This window comes from Sarcophilus harrisii, chromosome 6, assembly GCF_902635505.1.
Source record: "Sarcophilus harrisii chromosome 6, mSarHar1.11, whole genome shotgun sequence".
Taxonomy (NCBI): Eukaryota; Metazoa; Chordata; class Mammalia; order Dasyuromorphia; family Dasyuridae; genus Sarcophilus; species Sarcophilus harrisii.
This window is the reverse complement of record NC_045431.1, coordinates 7,231,614-7,254,701: the sequence shown is the minus strand read 5'-3', so window position 1 is coordinate 7,254,701 and position 23,088 is coordinate 7,231,614. Positions and strand designations below refer to the sequence as shown.

General features: G+C 38.7%; 1 protein-coding gene across 10 annotated transcripts in view; it reads left to right on the top strand.

Annotated features, from left to right (window-relative positions):
- The window catches only part of PROM1 (prominin 1), a 132,180-nt gene that overhangs the window by 88,967 nt on the left and 20,125 nt on the right, over positions 1-23,088 (top strand). For 7 of the 10 annotated variants that reach the window (XM_031943431.1, XM_031943430.1, XM_031943435.1 and 4 more), the window contains exons 8-16: positions 228-445; positions 1,265-1,339; positions 3,882-3,945; positions 5,471-5,479; positions 7,045-7,204; positions 12,352-12,504; positions 17,092-17,215; positions 18,120-18,223; positions 21,672-21,756. In XM_031943431.1, the coding sequence (XP_031799291.1) occupies positions 228-445; positions 1,265-1,339; positions 3,882-3,945; positions 5,471-5,479; positions 7,045-7,204; positions 12,352-12,504; positions 17,092-17,215; positions 18,120-18,223; positions 21,672-21,756 (992 nt within the window). The remainder of the gene's footprint in view (positions 1-227; positions 446-1,264; positions 1,340-3,881; positions 3,946-5,470; positions 5,480-7,044; positions 7,205-12,351; positions 12,505-17,091; positions 17,216-18,119; positions 18,224-21,671; positions 21,757-23,088) is intronic. The other 3 variants (XM_031943432.1, XM_012552316.3, XM_012552315.3) reach the window with 1 other exon arrangement.

The following is a 23,088-nucleotide window of genomic DNA, read 5'->3' as shown; positions in this document are numbered from 1 at the left end:
TGGCTTCTGGTAGAAACCAAAGGCGGCTCTGGTTGCCAGACCCAAGAGAAGCTGTTTCTTTATGGCCTCCAGTGCCCAGAATATGTTCCCGATGGCCTCTGGAAATAAGATGGCCCTGAATTCCAACAGTCCCTAGATAGTTGCTTCTTTGATGTCAGCAAGAGTCTTTCTCTTTGGGCAACCGGACAGCGCCCCATATCCTAACAAGTGTGTGGTCCCGCCCGCAGCGATCCAGGAAACCCGAGAGTCCCTGGAGAACGTGAACGCCTCCATAGAGATCCTCCAGGAGGGCACCCACAGGCTCAGCGCCAACCTCACCCGGGCCAGGGAGAACCTAAACAACACCCTCAACGACGACGCCTGCTCCGAGGCTCGGGCCGCCTCCACCTGCAGCGTCATCAGGAACTCACTGAACCAGCTGAGCATCAATGCCAACTTCAGCCGGGTGAGGAGGGCCCCGGGGCGAGGAGGGCTCTGGGGTAATGAGGGCTTTGGGGTGAGGAGGCCCCTGGGCGAGGAGGGCTCCAGGGCAGAGCTCCCTGACCCCTCCGGCTCAGCCAGCTGGTCCCAAGGGGAGGGCAGCCGTGGTCCGCCAAACTCTGTTTGGGAAGGTAGAACAAAGGCCCACTTCCCCTACAACCCAGCCCTCTGTAGTCTGAACATGAGCTAGAGGACCCCCAAGAGCTCTCAGATCACATAGACCTGTTACAGAAATATGTATGTTGTGATTTTTGAGGCCAGTTTCCCCTCTCGGGCTCAGTCACTGGCTGTTCTAAGTTCTTTACTCCTTGGCAGCCTGGTACCTCCTGAGGGTTCACCTAACAGGTGCCCAATTTAAGGCTGACTCCCTAACAATTTAGCCCGGCAGTGACTCAGACTCAGGAGAAGCCCCCCACTCCCACCCCCAGCTTCCTTGGAGCATAGATCACAGACAGATCTCACTGTTCCCTCCCACACTCGTACACTTTTAAACGAGCTGGATCCAGCCAACTTGGGGTCAGGAAATTGTGGCTTGGACCTTGGGTCCAAAATATACCAGCTGAAGAAAACTCTCAGGGTAGATCCAAGTTGTTGACGCGGGAGCGGAGGGAACGTCCTCCCCAGGATTGGCAAGGACCGGCTTTGGTTCTTTCCCCAGCCCTTAGCACAGTGTCTAACTCGTGTAAATAAATGATCGTTGACTTATTGATAACCAATGTGGTTACATGTTTTGACTTTGTTTTTTTGTTTTGTTTTGTTTTGGGGGGGCTGCTCCCTTTTTTAGCTTCCACCAGTGACCTCACAGCTTGCTAAAGTCAACGATGTTCTTAGAATTGATTTAGCCCATCTGGTCCAAAAGGTATGTTATTGCAAATTACTTCAGATTATTCTGTTTAATTGAGAATGGTAAAAATGTATGGGACAAGGTGGGATGGGATGGAAAGAGAGAGAATAATGAAATATTAGAGATATGATCTTGTAGGAAATGGTAAGATGGTGTTTTCCTCAAGATCATTTTAATTTTATATTCTATTGCTGGGACTCTACTTGAAACTTTGGCAGCCTTGGAAAATCCAGAGATTAGGCTTCTGTGCTATAGGCTTTGAAAAAGTAAGACACTCTCCTTGCATTCGAGGTACATTTACAGTCGAGGTAATTTCTGTTGATGGAATCGAATTTTCTATTTAATTTCCAGTACAAAATTTTAGTTTCATTGCAAGAGGGAAAACATGTTAGGTACGTATTTAAGGACATCATGGAGGAAATAAGGGAAAGAAAGAGAGGTAGACATATGAGTGCAAGAAAGGATGGTCTAAGTGCTGAATTGGAACCCAGAAAAATATCAGAAGAACCAGAGGAAATCCTTAAGTGCATTGAGTGCACCCTCTTTGGAGAAAGAGGATGAATAGAATTTCATAGGTGAAGTGGCAGGGATGGACTGTGATCTGCACTGATGGAAAATCCCATATGGCTGAAGTCTGAGATCCTTCAAAGTATCCAGACACTATACACACATACACGTGACACACATGTGTAAAGTGAGTATATGAAGAATTAGCTTTGTATATGTATATTTAACATGCATGCTGTAATAGATGTGGTTTGACACATAGTGGGGGCTTAAGAAATGCTCATTTGTTGATTTCTTATTGCCGATGTTCATGTATCTAACCACTATGTATTCTTCTGCAAGGCAAATTTTAACCTTGCCATCCCCTGTCCTCAGGAAGATTATAATCGTAGTTACTTCTACAGTATGAGAAAGCTGGATAAAAAAAACCATTAATTCACTTCAACAAATATATTTAAGTACCTGTTCTATGTGGGACACTGTGCAGAGCATTGAGACTAGGAATAGTTGCTGTCTTCACAGAAAACCTATGTACTTGGTGAGAAATGATTGAACCTATGTTCCATTATCACTAAAACACTCAATAGCTATGTGACTCTTGACTTATCTCTCCCTCACTTTCCTTATCTTTAAAATGGGAATAATAATAGCACTTGTCATTATTGTTATGGTTGACATTGGGAATCACAGGAGATGATCTTTGCAAAGTACTATATAAATGAATGTCAGCTATTACTATTATAATTATTATCGAAAGACATGCAATTTAGAGACACTCTAGGGAACATGAGTCGATATCTTTTGAAGGGGACAGAGCAGTAACGTGGGGAGGCTTTGCATAGGAGGGGATACCCATGAAGGAAACAGAATTCTAGTATTCAGAGGGGAGACTAGAATAAATCTCAGATGTTAAGGATACAAAGGGATGTGTGTGAGAAATAAGGCACCAGATTTGGGAAATTGTTAGAATAGTCTAGTAGTAGATCTGGCTGGAACCTAAATGTATGAAAATGATAACCATGAAACAGGTAATTATGGAAGGCTAGAGCCACATGGAGCAGTTCAGATCATCTAGGGAGAGAATGGAGAGCAAGAAGAGAGAACTCCTTATGGAGCCTCAGTGAATGGCTACATGTGGGAGATCATCCAGCACAGAATAAGGATGCTGGGAGAAAAAACAGAAATGTCATGAAAGTTATTATGTCAAGATCCTTCTAACCTTTACATTGTTGACCTATAATGTAAAAGTGATAAAACTGAAAAAGGCTATTTTATATACACAAAAATCTGACCAAACACTGATCATGCTTAACTTAAAGCAAACCTAATATATGAAAATTTATACTTAGTAAAAAAACAAAAATCAAGGTAATTTTTTTTTTTTACTTTGTGATACTCCTACAGGCAGAATAACAACAAAATAGTTTAGCAAGATACCAAATGAACACTGGAGCTGCCATTACCAGATCCAAACAAACTCAGTAAAGAAGAAATGCAGCAAATATGCATAAACTTTTAATGGAGCCATTTGAGAAAGACTGAAAAAAATCCATTTCTTAAATCTCAAATTTTACTATATTATTTATACTTTGTGATTAGTAAAGTTTATTAAAATTTTTTAATGCTAGCCCCTCTCCCACAGCTCCCTGTGGGTTCAGATCTCCAACTTTGCAATGGAAATAAATTGGAAAAATATGTTTCACAAATTCACTTTATAGCCAAATTTTCAGGAACGTATTTTCATAAAGAGATCTCGTACCTTACTTTTTTATGAATTAATTAAGTCGCTCCCTCTTCTTGAGATTGTCACGAGGATTTGTAAGCTAATATTTGTTTTGAATTTCTTATTGAAGAACATTAATCAAGTGTTTTGCTGGAAAGTGACTTTTTAAAAAAATCTAAAGGAGCAAAGGGAAGTTGTTTGTTCTTAGTGTTATTTTTATGTATAAGTCAAATATTACATTTATCTTGTAATTAATGATAAAGAATAAGTATGAATCAATTTTTTCATTATTGCATGAATCTTTATTTTTCCCCCAAAATATTTTAGGGATATGCAGCATTTAATAATACGCCTAAATTGGTGAAGAATCAAACCGAGAATATCATAGCAGGTAAGACTGATAACATACACTGTAATTTTCCATCTCTGGCTGGTGCTTGCATTATAATATCTGAAACGTGCTTTGCTAATTAAAGAAATGCTTTATCCCTGGGAAATGACAGGTTAACTTTCTTTCACTTGAATGGTAGCTATCAGATAAGGAGCAGCAAAACAAAAACCAACAGTTATTTCGCTTTTTCTTCTGGTTTAATATTTTCAAGGAGTGTACCATGTATTTACTGGGCCTTCCACCATAAATGTCAGACCTTAGACTGATGTCGTTTGCCTGGTTGCCCAAAGATCACGATAAATAACTGAAGACAATCGAAATCAACACTTGAGCCCAAGTGACATTAAATGCTAATGTTCTATTTGTCCTGGTTAGATCATTTTTCTTAAGTACCTAATTCTCCCCCCACATATATACGTACACACACACATGCATCCCCCCCCCCCACACACACACACTTCATATTTTTCATCTGCATTATGTTTTCACAATACCAATTAACTCTTAGGTAGGTGAAACATGTATTTTTTGCTATAAGATTTTAAAGAAAAACTTAAGTTTTCTACATTGCTGATGAAACTGTATTTGACATGAACATAATTCTTTTTTTTTAATTAAAGCTTTTTATTTACAAAACATATTCATGGGTAATTTTTCAGCACTGACCCTTGCAAAACCTTCTGTTCCAAGTTTTCCCCTCCTTCCCCGCCATCCCCCAGATAGCAGGTAGTCCAATACATGTTAAATATGTTAAAGTATATGTTAAATCCAGTATATGTCATATTTCTTGTTTAAGATTCCATAGAGTCAAATGTAATCTTGAAACAATCCCATAGGTCAGAAAACTTGGATGTCTATTCCACTAGGATACGGTCATTTGCCACTGTAGACAAGAAAGTCTTCTCTTATTAATTCTTGGTGGTGTTTTATGCTACACTAAGGTTGATCATCTCACAAACGCAGTCTCTCCAGACACTGTAATAGATGAATCTCTCTCATTTCTAAAACTATAAATCATGTTTGCAATGTCTCCTCTATTCGTCTTGCTATCAAAGCAACCTTAAAACATGGATGATTTTGACAGATATTAAGTGCCTGTTATGGATAAGGTCCTGTACTAGTTGCTGGGAGAGATGGCCAGATAAATACATGGTGTATACCCTCAAGGACTTTACGGTCTAGTTGGGGAGATAGCCTATGTAGATGGATGTATTTCTATTATAAAATACTATTCACAGTTTTTATGAAGTTGTTTTTATCCCCCTCTATAAAAGGGCACTCTTTGCCAAAATATTTTTCTCCCATTGTATGGATTATTAGATGATCTATGGTATTTTAAAAAATAAATCTTCCCCCCCCCCCTCCCACTCCCCTCGTCCCTGCAGGGTATTACCAACAATGTGCTGGGAATGGGCTGATGTGCTGTGGTGGCTAATGGGAGATATGCTTCTCATCTAAACTTGCTTACTGTTCTCTATTTAATTTTTGCTTCCTCTTTGTGGACCTGCTCTGCCAACATTCGCAGCCCTTCCCTGTAAGTTTGGCAAAGTCGTACCCACACCGTGGGAGATGATCTAGTGCATACTGGGTGGTGTTGCCCAAAACAAGCCAGAGTTTTCTCAGAAGGCCGTTTTAAATTTAATTGACTTAGTTCCATCTGTAATTTGCTCATGTTGCCGAGAAGTCTCGGGTAATCGGGCTCTCGTGCAGAGACAATAATGACTGCGATCTTACCTAAATGGCCCTGATCAAGTCCGTAGCCTGCTGTTATATAGAAGTCATTCAAACTGCTGAAAAGAAAAACTTTGGACAAAAACTGATAGGGTTAGAAATCTCTAATGTCTGGCAAAACTTTTGTGCCGAAGAACCCAGGACAGAGTGAGAGCCGTGGAGATTAGCCAGCCCCAGGCCAGAGCTTTTCTGTGCACTCAGCTGTCAGCGTATGTCCATTTTCCACTTTTATGGCACTGACGTGCACCTGTTCTGTGGAACATGGAATATCATCTCCCGTCACTCCCCTCAAGGAGCTCTGCTGTTTCTCCTTTCCTGTATTGCTTCTAAGGCCAGATACTGTCCCTAGACCCTGAAAAATCTTTATAAAATGGTATTCCCGATGTTTTAAATCCTACATGATTGCAATGTTACTACAGCTTGTACCTTGGAACTTACATGTCTTGCTGTTTAAAAGAAAAAGAACATGTCAGTGGGAAAAGTTAATTTGGAGCATAAAATGAAAGGAAGATAAAGTCTACAAGATAAATAATCTAATCACATCATTTATTTCTGCAGTATTTGGACTTTGAAAGAGGTAGACTTTCAAGGCCCATTGTTCTCTAACCTCTTAGTTTTAGTACTCAGGGAGAACTATGGCACAGCAGGTATGTGTCAGTGATTAGAAGGGGTAAAAAGCCACTTGAGTAGGTGGAGAAAGATGGAGGATCCAACTTTGGAGGTCCCTCCCCTCTCTAAAAGCTGATACTTCTATGATAGGACATGATTGGTCCAAGCCCATTCCTGGATCCCTGGTTCTGATATATAGTTAACTTATTTCAGTTTTGGGAAAACAGCATGTTTCCAGTCAGAAGGCCTATGTTGATTGAGAAGTAGGAGTGATGATGATGTGAGGAAAATGAAACTGAATGTTAAGTGCTTGATTTTGCACCCCGAGAAAGCTCACAGACCCCAAAGATTGTGTTTCCTCTGAGAATTGTCACCCCATGGACATCCAAAAGTACCTTTGAAAATTACCTGCCTCTGTGGGCTATTTCCTTAGGAAAAGCCAGTTTAAAGTTTCCTCATTTCCAAGTTAACCTTCTCTTTTTTTATCTAATTAAAAAGAAAAAGAAAACTCTGGCTTGAGTCCATATTCTGCATCATTCATTCAGTGTAAAGATGGTGTTGTTTTGTTAATAATGGTCTTTTAGTGGTTTGGACACATTTGCCTGAGCATCTGGCTTAGTTTTGAGCATATAAATAAGTGAGGAGGGTCGGGGTCATGTTGGTATTGGTTCCTCCCATTCCTCTTGCTCCTGAGCTGTTTTTGTGAGTCACCCCCTCCCCAGCTGGGTAATTTTATAACAGAGATGTGTTTATTTTCAGATATCAAAAGTACTTTGGATTCCATCGGCACAAATATCACTGATGCAATCAAAGCGCTTCCTATTCAGAAGATGATAAACGATTTCAAACTTTATCTTACTCAGACTGAGACATATGTTGACACTTACTTCCCTTTAGTGAAACAATATGATTTCTATCGGTGAGTACTTGCCTTAGAGATGGTAAAGATCTAGATGAGGTCTAAAGAGCGTTTTTAATTCTAGATTTCTTTTGACAGTCTTTTGGGAGGTGGCTGTTAAGTTTGGGTGGTCAGGACAGATTGATGTATCATCTTAAGTCAAAATGGACAAAATCTTCGCAAAATTTCCCATTTTTCCAGAATTTCAGAATAGGAAGGGACTTTTGGTTCAGCCTATACCTGAAGAGATGGAACAGTGGATAAAGCAGCAGGCCTCGAATCAGCTCAAAACCAGCCTCAGATCTTTATTAATTCTGTGACCCTGCAGAAGTCGGTTAACCCATTTGCCTCAGTTTCCTCATCTATAAAATGAACTGGAGAAGGAAATAGCAAAACTCTTGGGGATCTTATCCAGAAAAACCTTAAGTGCGGACATGAGGAGCTGGTCACGGCTGAACAAGAAAAATACCTGAATAAAAATCTTCTCAGTATCCAGAATGGTCATTAAAGCGTTTGCTTAATGACATCCAAGGAGGGAGAAAAACATTATATTCTGCATTATCTGGACAAACATGTACCAACATTTTAAGCATTTAAAATAATCTAGGAGAAAAATTTTTAAATAATATTTTACTTTTCCTCAGTTACACATAATTTTTAAGATTCATTAAAAAAAATTAATTGTTGAATTCCAAATTTTCTAGGAAAATATTTTGATAAATCCTGGTGATATTTTGACAATTAGATTTGTAATTGAAAGGGCCCTCACACACCAAAACTAAGCCCACCTGCCTTAGTTTACACTGAACCCTTAAATTTACACTGAGCTGAGATCCTCTGCCACTATGATGTGGTACAGACAGGGTGCTGTGGGTTGTCCAAAAGAGGATGAATCTTTGCCTGGCGGGCTGCTGGGGAGGTCTAGTAGAGAAAGTAAGATTTCAATTCAATAAATTCATTATCCAATAAGTAAACATTTATTAAATATCTACTATGTGCCAGATGCTTGCCAAGGTGGATGGCAAGCTGGTCCTTGGGAGATTAGGAGCATCTGGATGTTTGGGGTGGGAAGAGAAAGGAGAATCCGATCAGAAGAAAAGCTGCCGAGTTCTCGTGTCAGCCGGGAGAAGACGAAGCTTGAAAGAGAAGTTGGAGTGATTTAAGGAGCTTGGATTTTTGGGGGAAGGAAAATGAACCTGAAATTGCTGGTCTAGAAAGAGGAAGATGGGATGATCAGAGAAGAAGGAGATAAGCTGGAGTGTGTGCAGAGAATGGCAGCCAAGGGGACGAAGTACCTCCAGCTGAAGTGTGGAAAAAACTGCAGATTTAGCCCAGAGACCATTAAGGGGGCTGAGGGCTAACTGCGGATAGTGGGAGTGCCGGCCAGATGGGCAGCTAAGTAGTGCCAGGGTACACAAAGTGCCCGGCCTAGAACCAGGAAGACTCATCTTCTTAGTGCAAGTGAGTTCAGGCCACTTACCAGCTGTATGACCCTGGGCAAGAATCTTCATCCTGTTTTCCTCAGTTTCTTTTTCTATAAAATGAGCTGAAAATAGCAAACCACTCCAGTATCTCTGCCAAGAAAACTCCAGTGGGATCATGGATGGTTAAACATAACTCTCAAGGACTCAGCAGCTACAACAAATAGATAAGAGAGATTAAACTTGGGAGGAGGGGTTTGCCCCCAGGGCAGAAGAGGGAGTAGAGGGTGGAAATTGTAGAATTAAATGGAGAGTCAATGTCAGAACTTCCTAGTGATTTTAGCTGTCCAAAAGTAGGATAAGCCGGCTTGATTTCAAGAGACTGTAAAGTCTTCCAGAAGTCTCAATGACCAAGGGGATTCTCTTCTCTAGCGGTCAGGCTTGGGGTGCCTTCCACCTCCCCAGTTCTTTGATTCTCTGAAGAGAAAAGGAAACTAGTGAAGGGATTTGGGATAATGGAACAGTGAGATAATGAGGTAAAGAGTAATGGCCATGGGAAAAAAAGAGAAGAGCAGGAGCTTTCTGGTGTAACTGGGCGGTCAGTGGCTGAGCTCCAGAAGGCTGGACAAGCCCCGGCACCTCAGTGCCCTTTCTTTCCTCATCTAAATGGAGGACTCCTTGAAATTCGTGAGGGTAAAGATGAGCATCTCAAGGCTATGTCACCTCTTAGCCTCCACCATATGCCCTGGCAACCTGGTAATTCAGTACTTTGCTGTGTCTGGCACATAGTAGGTTCCTCATAGATGGTGAGTGATGGATTGCTCATGTTCCTGCTGAGCTTTTATGGGCTGGGCTGTTTCCTGAGAAGGACCCATTGTGTTGTTGAAGGAGTACTGGAAGCCTGGGTTGGACCTGAGTCTCCAAGCCTCAGTTTCCTTCTCTGTACAATGAGGGATATATAACTGATCTCTGAGGACCTTTACAGCACTGTGCTAATCCTCTCCCAGACAGATGCATCCCACAGAGATAACAACAAGCAGCATTTGTTGGGTACTCACAGTAGTAATAATAATAGTCAATATCATACTTTAAATTTGTAATTATCTTTACATTATCTTATTTGATTCTCACCACTCTGAGAGGCAGATGCTATTATTATCTCCATTTTATAGATGAGCAAACTGAGGCTTAGGAAAGTGGGTTGATGTTTTTCCAGGATTGTCCAGCTATTAACTGAGGCAGAATTCCAACCCAGGTCTTCCTATCTTCCAAACTGGTACTTTGTCCACTGGGGAACCTACAGGTCCCTGGATAGAACCTGTACAAACAGCTAATGATATGAAGAGATTAAAAAGACAAGCTCAAAAAACAATAATCTTTTTTCTCAAAAGGTTTGTATTTATATACGTTATTTTATTTGAACTTTACAACAATCTTTTGAGGTAAATGTGCAATGACTCCTTTCCCTATCAGCTGGATGATGCAATGGATAGAGCTCTGAACCTGGAATCGGAAAATCTGAGTTCAAATCCAGACTTAGACACTTACTGATTGTGTGACTGTGAACAAGTCACTTACCTTCTATTTGCCTCATTCTTCTTGGCTGTAAAATGAACATAATAATAGCACTTGCTTTAAAGAGGATCAAATGAGATGATTGTAAAACGCTTAGCACAGAGCCTGGAACTGAATAAGTACTATATAAATGTTAGCTATTACTAAGTACTATTAGTTATTACTACCACCATCACCACTCCCACTCCTACTACTACTATTACTACTACTACAACTATTACTACTACTATAACTATTACTACTACTACTACTACAACTATTACTACTACTACGACTATTACTACTACTACAACTATTACTACTACTACTACTATAACTATTACTACTACTACTACTACATCTATTACTACTACTACTACTACAACTATTACTACTACTACTATCATTACTACAACTACTACTACTACACCAATAATTTTTATCATGTGAGGAAAATGAGATTCAGTAAAGTTGTAGGTAAATGATGGTCACCTAGTTATGAGCCCACAGTTTCCTGACTTTGCGACCAGTGCACCAGATGCTCTGTCACACTTTAACAAAGAGTTCCATTAGACATTTGTCGGGCAATATAGAGTTAAAGCGATTCCATTCGGTTTTATTTTGTTGTTTTCAAATATTTGATCGCATATCTCCCGCTCTTGGAGACTTCTCAGCTGCTGGGACAGACTGTTAGAGCTTGTGGGCACGCCAGTTAAAACTAATTGAACATCCGTTACTCTCGAACGCTTCAGCAAACTGACGGCATCTCTCTAAAATGGAGAGTGACATTCTTTGGGCACCTGATTTATGGTGCTCGGAACATTTCTAAATATTTAACGCATCTGGTTGGTTTTTTCCAGAGAATGGAATAACGCTCCCAAAGCAGTATTCCTATAATAGTAGAATAGCATAGGTAGAACAAAAACCCTTGGGAAGAAGCTGGGCATTTTTAATTATTTTTCCTTTATAGTATAATAAACATTAATAATAAGCTTTAAAAAACTTGACAAGCATCATGAAATGCTCACTAATAGTCTCCAAAGAGACCTTATTTAGAGATGGTTTTGCTTAAGTGGAAAGCAGTAAGAGAAAGAACATGGAGATGGGACTTACAAGGCTTGGTTTACATCCTCATTCTTATACTGTGACTATGGCTCAGTTGGTTGCCATCCCTTAAGCTTGGTTTTCCATCTATAAAACGGCAGCAGTAGGTCCGTCACCACCACCCACCAGGCTTACAAACATTAAGATGTCTCCCTGGTAAGATTGAGCTCCTTAAGGGTTCGTTGTTGTTGTTATTGAGTCATGTCCTATTCTCCTTGATGCCATTTGGGGTTTTCTTGGCAAAGATAGCAGCGTATTTTGTCATTTCCTTCTCCAGCTCATTTTACGTATGAGAAAACTGAGGCAAATGAGGTTAATTTGCATCTTTCTGACTCTAAGCCCAGCAAGTGCCTGGCTCATAATGAGCCTTTAATGAATGCTCCATTAAGAGAGGAGACTTTGGCACTACCTGCCACTGCCACATTATCTCTGTGGCTCTGGGCAGCTCGCTTGACCTGTTAAAGCCCCAGACAAGTCAGGATGACGCTAGATTGGGGTATATTTGCTGACTTGCCATAGTGGCTGAGTCTTCCTCCTCACCAGGAACCTCCTATACTGATGAAATCAGGTCTCCACAAAAAGCAAGTGGTATATAAAATGTGTGTTGTAGTTCCTTCTAACCCATGACTTCTCTTTGGGAAGAGACCCCCAAAGCAATACAAAAGGAGTGTTTCTGGTTCTCACGCTGGGACCGCTTCCAAGTCCACCATCAGGCCAGTCCAACTTTAGTCAATAATTATGTATTTAAGACCTTCTATGTCTAAAGAGCCAGAGAGCCCTAATTTTCCAACTACTTACAGACTCTACTTGGGGTAATAGAGCATGCACATAAATAAGTAATTGCAAAGAAGTCGGTACAAAGCAATTTTGTACTAACAGCTGAGCAACCCAAAAAGAACATTTGTATGATGTGCTGAATAAGCAATGCTCAGCAAGCAAGGGATTCTTAGGCATTGCTGGAAAGAAGCGCGTTTCAGTATCGGGGGACGTCTGCGGTGCTTTTGGCTAAAGGAAGAGTTTGATTAAGAATAGTTGGCATTTTCCCTTGAAGTATTTGTTCCATAATGTGCCCGTAATTCTTTCCATCAGATGGTTGTGTGGTATAATCGCCTGCTGCTTGTTGATCCTCATCCTGGTCTTTTACTTCCTGGGGTTACTATGTGGAGCCTGCGGTTTTAACAAGCACAAGACCCCCACCACCCGTGGCTGTGTGTCCAACACTGGAGGCAACTTCCTCATGGCGTGAGTTTTTCCTTCTAACACACTCAAGGGGATCCTTCCACGTTCCATCTCACAGATGGAGCCCAACAACTTAAAGGAACCAAAGTTCCATCCAGCACTGTGGGTGCTCTTAAGTTATGGATCTCAAGGGAAATGTGTGGCTTTTCACGAGTGATTTCTTTGGTTTGGTGCCTTTCTAATGGTTAAAAGTGTAAGTGAGCATCTGAGCTAATGATCTCCAAGTGAGGTACATGGACCATGGGAGGAAATGGTGAGCAAGATGTTCCTTTCAATTGTGAGTAGAAAATATTAGACATTTTCATTAATTTTAGCTAAAATAAGGAAGAAGGAAAACTTTAAATATTTAGAAAATAATATAAAATATAATAAAAGATGTAAATAAAATATAAATATATAATATACATGAAATATAATAAATATATACATATATAATACAAATGTGTAATATATATGAAATATAATAAAATATATCCATAGAAAAATAAAATATAATGAAATATAATATAAAAATATAGAATTTGAGGTGCCCTCACTAGGTTTGTATGTTAGATAAACTCATAGCACAGATAATACTTAGGGTGGCCTAAAGGAAGAGTAGGATTGCCTCAAAGTGGAGAGGTCGATCATGGCACCCTCCTTCATTCATTCATCTATTTTCAGCAAATTGAAATCTGTCGGGCTTGATTAATTGTATTTATGGATTTCATTATCCAGTTTTAGCTAAACTACCCATTATAAAACATAAGATGATTCCTTCAAAGAAACCACAATTTGAGGGTAATATTAAGCAAACAAAAAAATTTCTAAGCAGATTCTTCTTCTGCTTGCTGCTATGAGTTCTTGATCAGTGACATTTCAAAGTCGGTGATTATTCAAATAGTCAATTAAATTAATTTTAAATCATTAAGAGGGTTATTTGAAACATGCATTAACATTCACTCCCATTGATGCTGAACCTCACCTCAAAGACACATTATTTCTCAAAGTATAGGCTAACACAAAGCGTTTAAAAACTGCATTTCTTTATTGCTAAAAATGATACTGTTTGTCACTTCTAAAAATTTACGTCTGCACGCTTTGAAAAGTGGGAGACAATTTCCTAACATAGTTAAGAATCTTTTGAATTAATAGTTTTAGGATTTTGAACTCATTTGTAACAAATGTAAAAATTCAAGACTATTAAGGTAAATGGAAATCGACTAGCTGAGTTTTGATTAAAAACCTTTGCATAATTGGTGGATGAGATTGAAATGATCATAATTTAGTGAACTCAGAGATTTACTTCTTCCATTTGAAACTATATATAGTTGGAAAATAGCTTTATCAGCCATAATAGCCATTACATCTTTCATAATGGTAAGAAAAACCTTTTTCAATTCATTAAAATAGAATATTACTTGGTAAGCTCAATGTATTCATCATTTTTGCAAATCTTCTTTTGCCAAGATACATTAGTGATTCAAACATCGGGTTCTAAGTTCAGTTTTATTTAGCTGAGACTTGAAGCAAGCCAGGGAGGAAGAGAGGAGGAGAGGAAACAATTCCGGTTGTGGAGGTCAACCAGTGGAAATGCTACCTTAGGAAAGGTAGTGTTGTGTGTGAGGAATAGCAAGGAATCTGTTGTCCCTGGATTGCAGAATTCTTGGAGAGAGGGAGTAAGGTTTAACAAGGCTGGTGGTGAAGGACTTTAAATAAGGAGCTACTGGGGCTTTAGGAAGTAATATTAATTGATATTTATCTTTTTTTTTTTTAATTCTATAGATCTGTCTCTCTAGGTATATCTGTAGATATAGTTATCGGTCAAAATCTGCCTTCTCACTCTCCCATTGCAACCTCCTCATGTCTCATTTGAGAATCAATCAATCAGAACAACTTTTCACATCAACCACATCCAAAAAAAATGTTGGTCTCATCCTTCAGTCTTGAATCTTTCATCTCTTGCTCAAGAGATAAATAAGGTGTTCCATTATTTGTCCCCCTGGCATTGTGTCCCTAATTCTTTCTAATTTATTTGCCTTTCCCATTTTGCCATCACTGTATAAATTGTTGTCCTGCCTTCTGTCCACTTTACTTTTCAGGTTTCTCTGAAACCATCCCTTTTCATTATTGCTTACAGCATAATAATATTCCATCACATTTATGTACTATAATTCTCCAATTTATTGGTAGCTTCTCCGATTCCCATTCTTTGCTACTTCAAAAAGAGCTTGAACTGCTTTTAGGTGCCTTAGGGTTTTTTCCTGTAGAATTGATCCTGTGTGTGTGTGTGTGTGTGTGTGATTTCTTTTTTTGACCAGTTTAGATTGGAAGAGAATCACAATCTCTCCATCCCTTCCTCCTATCTTTCTAGGTGACTATTGGACACCATGATGATGTGAGATGATTTCCCGTAACCTTCCTTCCCTCCTGCCCCAATGTATTTCTCTTCCTCTCAGTTTCCATTCTTGAGCTCATTAAGAGAACTCCCCCCAAGCCTTGTCCAATTGGGATTCCCTCTATGATACCTGATGATCTTAGAGGGCAGAGGGACATATGTATTATGTCCATTTACTCGAAGTTAAGCAGTTTATCCTTGTTCCATCCTTGATTATTGTTCATTTGCCTATTTGAGTTCATTGTGACTTAGTCTGGTGCTCTTTTGAGATCTGTTTGGAGGAGTCTTTTGGAAAGGGTCTCATTATACTGCTCCTGACCATTCAGCCTTTCTGGCTCCTTCTGATCAAGATAAATTTGACCTGAATAGAATAGAAGAGAGAGTGGGCTGATTTAATTTAGAAGCACCAGGCTGGACTTTCCCTGCACCCTGAAGTTGAAATTAAGAGCAAGGACTTGTATTCCTGCAGTTAAACCTAAAATGTTAAATTCCCAAGGAAAAAATTCACTTGTGTGTTGATCTGATTCCAAATTGAAACTCTGCCTGGAGAGCTGTTGATAAATTGGTTATTTCTAATTTCATCATTTTTGGATCTGAGGCCCCTTATTCCCAAAGCAGAGTTGGAATTGGATATTCGATTTTGGGGGGTGGCTCAGAGAGAGGAAATTAAGTTACTGTGTAGTCACTGACTGTACCTTTTCATAACTTGTCTCAAACTCCCTACCTCCTTTCCTCCCCTCCACCCCTCATTGAAACTACAGGAGTGACTCTCAGACCAAAAAGCATAACACACACACACACACACACACACACACACACATACACCCCTCTTCTGCTTGAAGGCAATCTATCATTCCTGAAGTTTGTATAATATTTGCTGTGTTTCATGGAGAATAGGGAGATGGTGAATCCCCAAATAGATGTGGTTTTTTATTGAGGTTTAATTCATTCATTTCCCATAATGAGTTTTAATCCCAAGTTATTTCAGAGTTGACGTCAGATGATCCCAGGTATCGAGCAGTGGAATCATATCTTTGATGTTGGTTCCCTCAGCACTACTCATGCTTTCCCACATTTTATAGACATAATACATCTCTTGTAGACATCTGCTAAATAACCAGAGAATTGCAGGAGTAGAAAATATGGGAGGCGCAGTCAGGATAATCAGACTAATTAGAATTTTTAGGAGAATGTGCTATTTCATTTGGAAAATTGTTTAAATGATCTTTGAAGCCCGAAGGAAGAATTCAACATTTGAGCTTCAGCTTCTGTCTTTTAGGAGGGGAGGGTGGGAAGACATGGTGATATGACTTCCCATCACATTCTGCCTGGAAGGGTAGAGATAGACTTTAAAAAAAAACTTGAAAAAAGTACCAGCTGCAGCTAAAAACTTCTATGACGAGTTGAACCTAATTAAAATAGCAAATTGTTGTTAATAATAATAAAAATAATTAATAAATAAAGTCATTGATAGTCTGTATTAATACAGTACTGGTAGGGGGGAGAAGAGAATAAAACATTTCCCCCTCCAATCTGCCCCTCGTTTTGGTGCCATGTGGGATGCCACTAGACATGGAAGGTGAACCACTTCTTTATAGGGCTCACTTTAACCTCACTGTCTTGACATGAACCTAACTTATCCATTGAAACAACTTTTGAGGGTACTGGTGGCCCCACCTTTATTTCTCTTTCTTCTCCTCAGTCAATACCTTATTATTTTGCCTCTTCCAGATGTTTTCAACCTTTTATGTCAGGGCAGAACAGACCTACCTTGTTACCCATCCTTTTCCCAGCCAACTCCATTGCTACCATCAGCCTCCAGGGGTGGTTTTCTGATCGAACCTTATTGAGTGTTAGTGAGCTATCCACAAATGAAACCCATAAGATGTTTTGTTTTAAGTTAGACCTTTGATGCTTGAAGTACACTGTAGTTATTTAGAATATGATCTGATAACTCTTAGTCATATCTGATATCCTGTTTGATAGATGAGATATAAATTTAACAAACACATTTTAGGGCCATGTGGAGAACAGACATAAAGCTTGATTCCATTCAGAAGGAATCTCCCTTCCCTAATAGTTTGCACTGACCTGTAACCTATAAAAAGCTAGAGGTATATAAGTCCACTTTCCACATATTGTTTTGGAAGGTAGTGAACACTGTGTGAATCTTAATAGATTGGTTGATCTTTTTTTTTTTTTCCTTCCTCCAGTGGCGTTGGATTCAGTTTCCTGTTTTCCTGGGCATTGATGAGCTTAGTGGTTTCCACCTTTGTTTTGGGTGGAAATGTAGAAAAATTGGTCTGTGAGCCCTTTAAAGACAGGACTATATTTCAGGTAAAAATATGGTTAATAAATGTGTGTGTGTGTGAGAGAATTTTGATATCATAATCCAAACTTTTAATTCCTATAATTAGTGTATGGCTAAAGGAAGTTGGGACTGAGGGGAGAGTTGAGCCTTTAAAGGAACATAAGCTATAAATGAGAGGACAGGAGAAAGTTTTTAATCCAATGAATTGAGGCTTTTTGTATTAGTAAGAAAAAAGAAACAATTCCGATTTTTGGTTGGAGGTAATATCTGCATTTAATATTTACGTTAATATTTGCCCTTTAAAATAATGAGATTTCTTTATGGAGTCAGTGTATAAATAACATTTTATTTGAAAAAGAAGCAGAGATCCCACCCCAAAGATTTCCAGTAACAGAAAAGAAATGGATAATCATTTGGTCTTAGTTTTCTCCCTAGAGAATCAACTGCTAAAGACCATTAGGGGAGATGTTTGTAGAGAGTATTTAGTTATTTGACAATACCAGTGGAAACCAGATTTAGGCCACTATTCTGCTAAATTCTTTGGTAACTGATTGTTCTCCTAATGCAGATCTTCTTCTACTGAATATAGAGGTACTTGATGTTGCTTTGCATATGCTATTTCATGATTAAAGTCAGGCTTCAAAATCCATATATGGGGGGCAGGGGAAGAAGGAATATTGAATTGTAACATGGGCTTGAATTCAAGTTCTAGTCGTTTGTGATTATTTGTGATTGTAGGTAAGATGCCTACCCCGCTCTGGGCATTTTTTCCCAATCTAAATCCTAGGATTTGTTTCTTATCTTTTAACTGGAAAGCCAAGACTAGGATGGGAAAATTAAGCAGGCTTCTGAATTCTTCATGTAAAACAAATGAAGAGGAAGGGGAAATGTTGAGGTTATTTTTGATGATAAGAGTCTTTTTGATTCTAGGTTTTGGATACTCCTTATTTACTCAACGCCCAATGGAAAAACTACCTTCCAGGTGTCCTGTTTAAAAATGCTGATGTTAATCTCACCTTTAAACAAGTTTACAGGTACAGAAATTAGTGACGAAAGATTTAGTGTGATATATTGTGATGATTTTTTTGTTTTGTTTGGTTTTTAACTTCTCAAAATGAGAACGTTGTCTTCAAACATCTTCACGAGTAGTTTCTTTATACTATTCCTCTATATCATGGTAATTTTAGTGACTCTCCTCTATTACCTACTGCAGCTTCTTTTCTCTTCTAGCCTAGGAATGGAACTGGGTTTGCTATCAAAAGATGGGGGTTTGAATTGCCAGCTCTTTCATTCATCAACTGTGTGAATGTTGGCAAGTCATTTTGTTTCTCTGCACTTCCTCATCTGTAAAATGGGAATGATAATTGTGGTGTGTTCTGATGAAAATACATTATAGACTGTCAAGCCCTTTAAAAATTGGAGAATTCATTAAGTATACAAGTCATTTCTAGAGCTCTCCTTGGTCATAATGGATAGCTTAAAACCCAGAATCTTGTATCTCTTTTCCTTAAATAATTAATTTACACTTTGAAAATCATTTCCATTTTTCTTCCCTATCCCTTTCTCCAAGGCCTTGCAAAGCCCTCCTACAATTTATCTTCATTGAATACCACCTGAAAAAGTGTAGCATCATCTGCAAATTGGGAAGAATTCGCTGAATACTCATACATTAAAATATTAAATACAGTTGTAGCATTAATCGCTAAGATACCCACTACTGACTCCCCTCAGAGATGTACCTGGTGGCTTTTATTTTTGCAGAGTTGCTTGGGGAGCACTGGGGGGTTGTATGACTTGTTAGTAACAGCAAACCTGAACATTACTTTATTGACCCTGAAACTGGCTCTCTATGCAGTATACAACCTTACTGCCTAATCAGATAGTAAACCTATTGCCTAACATTCAATTTAACATAAGTAAGAATAATGATTTCATTCTGTGTCCCCTTCCAAATCTATCCGAATAATTAGAACGTTCCAATGATTGACACTGTTGCTGTTTTAATTATGGTGTATCCTGCATTTTGATTGTTCTGATCATGCTTAGTATCACTTTATGTGGATCTTTCTATATATATATATATATATATATATATATATATATATATAAAATATATATCAGAAAATACATATTATACATATATAAAATATATATCAGAAAATACATATATATAAATATATATCAGAAAATACATATATATATAAAATATATATCAGAAAATACATATATATAAATATATATCAGAAAATACATATATATATAAAATATATATATCAGAAAATACATATTATACATATATAATATATCAGAAAATACATATATAAAATATATATATCAGAAAATACATATATACATATAATATATATCAGAAAATACATATATATATATGTGTGTGTATGTATGCATTTTCTGATAGCTCTGTACATAGAAGGACCTGTACACTCTGATGTTAGTGCCCTGATCTGGTTTCCTATATGCTATGCAATGTCCACCTGTGGGACTCATTTTTAAGTAGCCTTCAGTTCCGTGACCAGCAATAGAATACCAGACCCGACTGCACAGCATTGAGCCAACTGACGCTGACTGTGTTTTAACAACCTTCATTGTCTTATTTGGCTTATTTTGAAATGTCTATAAATGGACAACTTTGGACCATAATACTAATTGGGGGGGGGGTATCTTTGAGGTTAATGTGATACCATATAATGGAGAGCATTTTATATATAATACCATTTTGCATAGATAAGCCTGGGTAACTTCATTCATTTATTCATACATATATCTATCCATCCATTCATTTCATTCATAGCTAATCCTAAATAGTGGATGTTCTTAGTAGACAAATCAGTAAGAAAAAGGTTCTTAATGATACAATCATTGTCTATTTGATGTAACCAGCCACCATTAGACTCAACTCCCACTTGATTTTATTACATTATAATTATGGTAATATAATATTATATAATACTATGTACTTTCTACTTTTTAAAGAGCTTTCACGTAGGTGAACAACCCCCAATTTATGAGCAGGTGATGTGGCAAATGTTATTTGACTGAAGCTTGTTGTATATTTTTTTCATAGAAACAATGATATCAATTGTAGTTTAGGTCCTTGCCTATTCCACAGAAATTCGTTTAACTTACAATTTACTTCAGTCTAGTGGGTGTTTATTGTAAGTTTACTACAAATAGGGATCTTGTATCAAAACTTATTAAAAGTTGCAGTCTGGGTGGCTAGAACATGTTCCCATTCTTGGTAATACATCAGCACAGGGCATGGAACTTCCAGACACTAACACTGGTCACATCAAGGTTGGGATTTCCAAAGACCCAGGGATTTGTGACTGTGGGAAAGGGAAGGATGAGGGGGAGGAAGGTGGTTCTGGTGGGTGAGTCTAGTTGGGAGGGCAATCTTTGGCCCGCGTCATTACTCTTTACCGATAAGCACAGAGAATTTGGTAATTGTTACATAACTGAACATTGCCCTTCATTTGGAAAGCTGATACTGACTTTATGACTATCCCTGGATATGATCAGTCCATATAATTTAATGTTACCTGTAATTGGCCCAAATAAAACATGAAAGGAAGGGCAGAGGGGTGGGGGGGGGAAATCCAGTTGTAAGGGAAAATAGAGAGAAATCCTTGGTGACTATATAAGGCTTCAGTGGTTCCCCCACCTCATTGATGTGGGTGTTCCTTCCATCCATACAAGTTCAACTCATTCTTGCCTTCTTATGCTTTGATTTTTGCCCATTTACTTCCATGGATCGCCATAATTATTCAATGTGCTGGAGGCCCTTAGTAGATTGAATATTGTGCTTGGACTTGGGAAACCCCCGAGTCCAACTCTTTTCTGAACTACTCACTAGCACTGCAAGCATCCTGTGCAAGCTGGTTTGTTCATCAATAAAATGGGGATAATAATAGCATCCACCTCACAAGACTGTTGTGTGGGGGCCAGTGAAATAGTGCATGCAAGATATTCTGCAGACCTTCAGCTACCACTTGATAGCTAGTGACTAGTCTTCAAGATGCTCCCTTTTTATCCTTCATTCATCTTACATTTCTTTGTTGCTTTGAATATTCTCCCTGATCCCATTCACTTTCCCTATGGAGTTATGGGGATTTGCTTCCTAGGATATTTTTCTGAGGCTATTTAATGCTTAAATAAAAGACTGGAAAAATTCAGGAGGGAATATCCTCTGACTGAGAATGGGTGTAGTTCCAAAAGCTGGATTGTACTGAGGGGCAAAAATTGGGGGATGCAGGAAAAGGTGTCAGTGAGCGTGGAAATAAGTCATTACACTCTCAGTTCCCTTGATGTGTCTCCAGCATTGAGAACCTCTTCTCCCTTCTCGGATTTAAAAAGAAAAAAAAAATTAACCCAGAAATTTCAGATAACTTTCCCCTTAATCATTAGCAAAGAACATAGCACCAGCTTGGCCTTTCTGAATATGATTGATGTGTTTATTTCCCATAGTGACTGCAAAGAAAATAAAGGCATTTATACCTCTCTGCAGCTTGATAAATTCTACAATATCAGCAAATTTCTGGCCATTAATCAGGTAAGTCAATAGAACTTAGTGTCTAATGGACACATTACTCCATGTAATGAAGTTATCTCTCATGCTGGAGAATTTGCCTTGTAAGTTTGCCAATAATAAATGATCATAATGTGGTGCGCTCAAGTCAAAGTTTCCTGCAAAGGCTGTATGTTCCTCCGTGCTGGAGTCTCTTGGCACATGACGCCCCCTTTCCCAGGGGGACTGATCATGTAACTAGTTATTTGTCCTTTTGAAAGAGATCATGTCAGCAAAGGACCAGAATTCCTCTCCCGGACTTGGCGTAAGGAAGACCTGGTTCAGATAATTATCTCTGATGCTTACTGTCCATGTGATCTTGGACGAGACATTTAATACATTGAAATCATCTGTAAAATAGGGCTAATCTTATCTGTAGTACTTATGCCTTCGGTTTGTTGTGAGGCTCAAATAAGGAAGCATATTCCTTTCCTGATGTTAAACATCTGTTACTCTTATTAGAGCCTCAGCCTTTGGAATGATGTGGGACTGGGTCCTGCCATTATACATATTTGAAAGGCTACATGATAGGATAGAAAAATTCTCTTCGTCCTGGTTCTATCACTTACCTGTCATGAGATCTCAACAAATCACCTCAATTCTTTGGGCCTCGGTTCCCCATTTGTAAATGAGGGTGGATAGTACCTATAATACCTGCCTCTCAGGCTGGTATAAAGTACTGAACAAAAGTTCTTTTAGCCATTAGTATGATTATCATAAACCTCCCATGATAACAGCCACACCATGATTCCAATTAAGTAGATCATCCCAAATCCTTCCACTCATCCAAATGTTGCCCACTCATCAAGGTACGGGTCAACCCTAGAAGGAAAAGATCCTTCAGTTGTAAATAACTACAATCCACAGCCTCCCTCTGCTGTTGACTGAATTCCTTCATCTTCCTAATGTCTCTTAAAGTTTCCTTATTCTGAAGTAATCTCCCTATCCTCTGAAATCTTAATCTCTTTATGTTTTAAGCTGCTTCACTTGATATTGTGTTTTACAGGGTATTGTGAACATCTCAGTGCAGTTTGCTTTTATACCCGAAAGGTTCTGAACAGAATAGTAGGCCCTGACTCAATCCTTCTGGTTGCTTGATTTGGGGCTGCCATGATGGAGGTTCCACTGGCTGGTCATAATTCAATCATTTGGCTAGAACTGTTCAAAGAATAGTTGCAGCCAGCATCTACATGTTTAAAGTTCTGTGTCATGGAACTCTTCTGCAATCTGAGGTCTGTGGACCCCTTCATAGAATCATGGTATTTAATGAATAAAATAAAATACAGAGAATTATAAAGGAAAAAAGTTTATAATTGG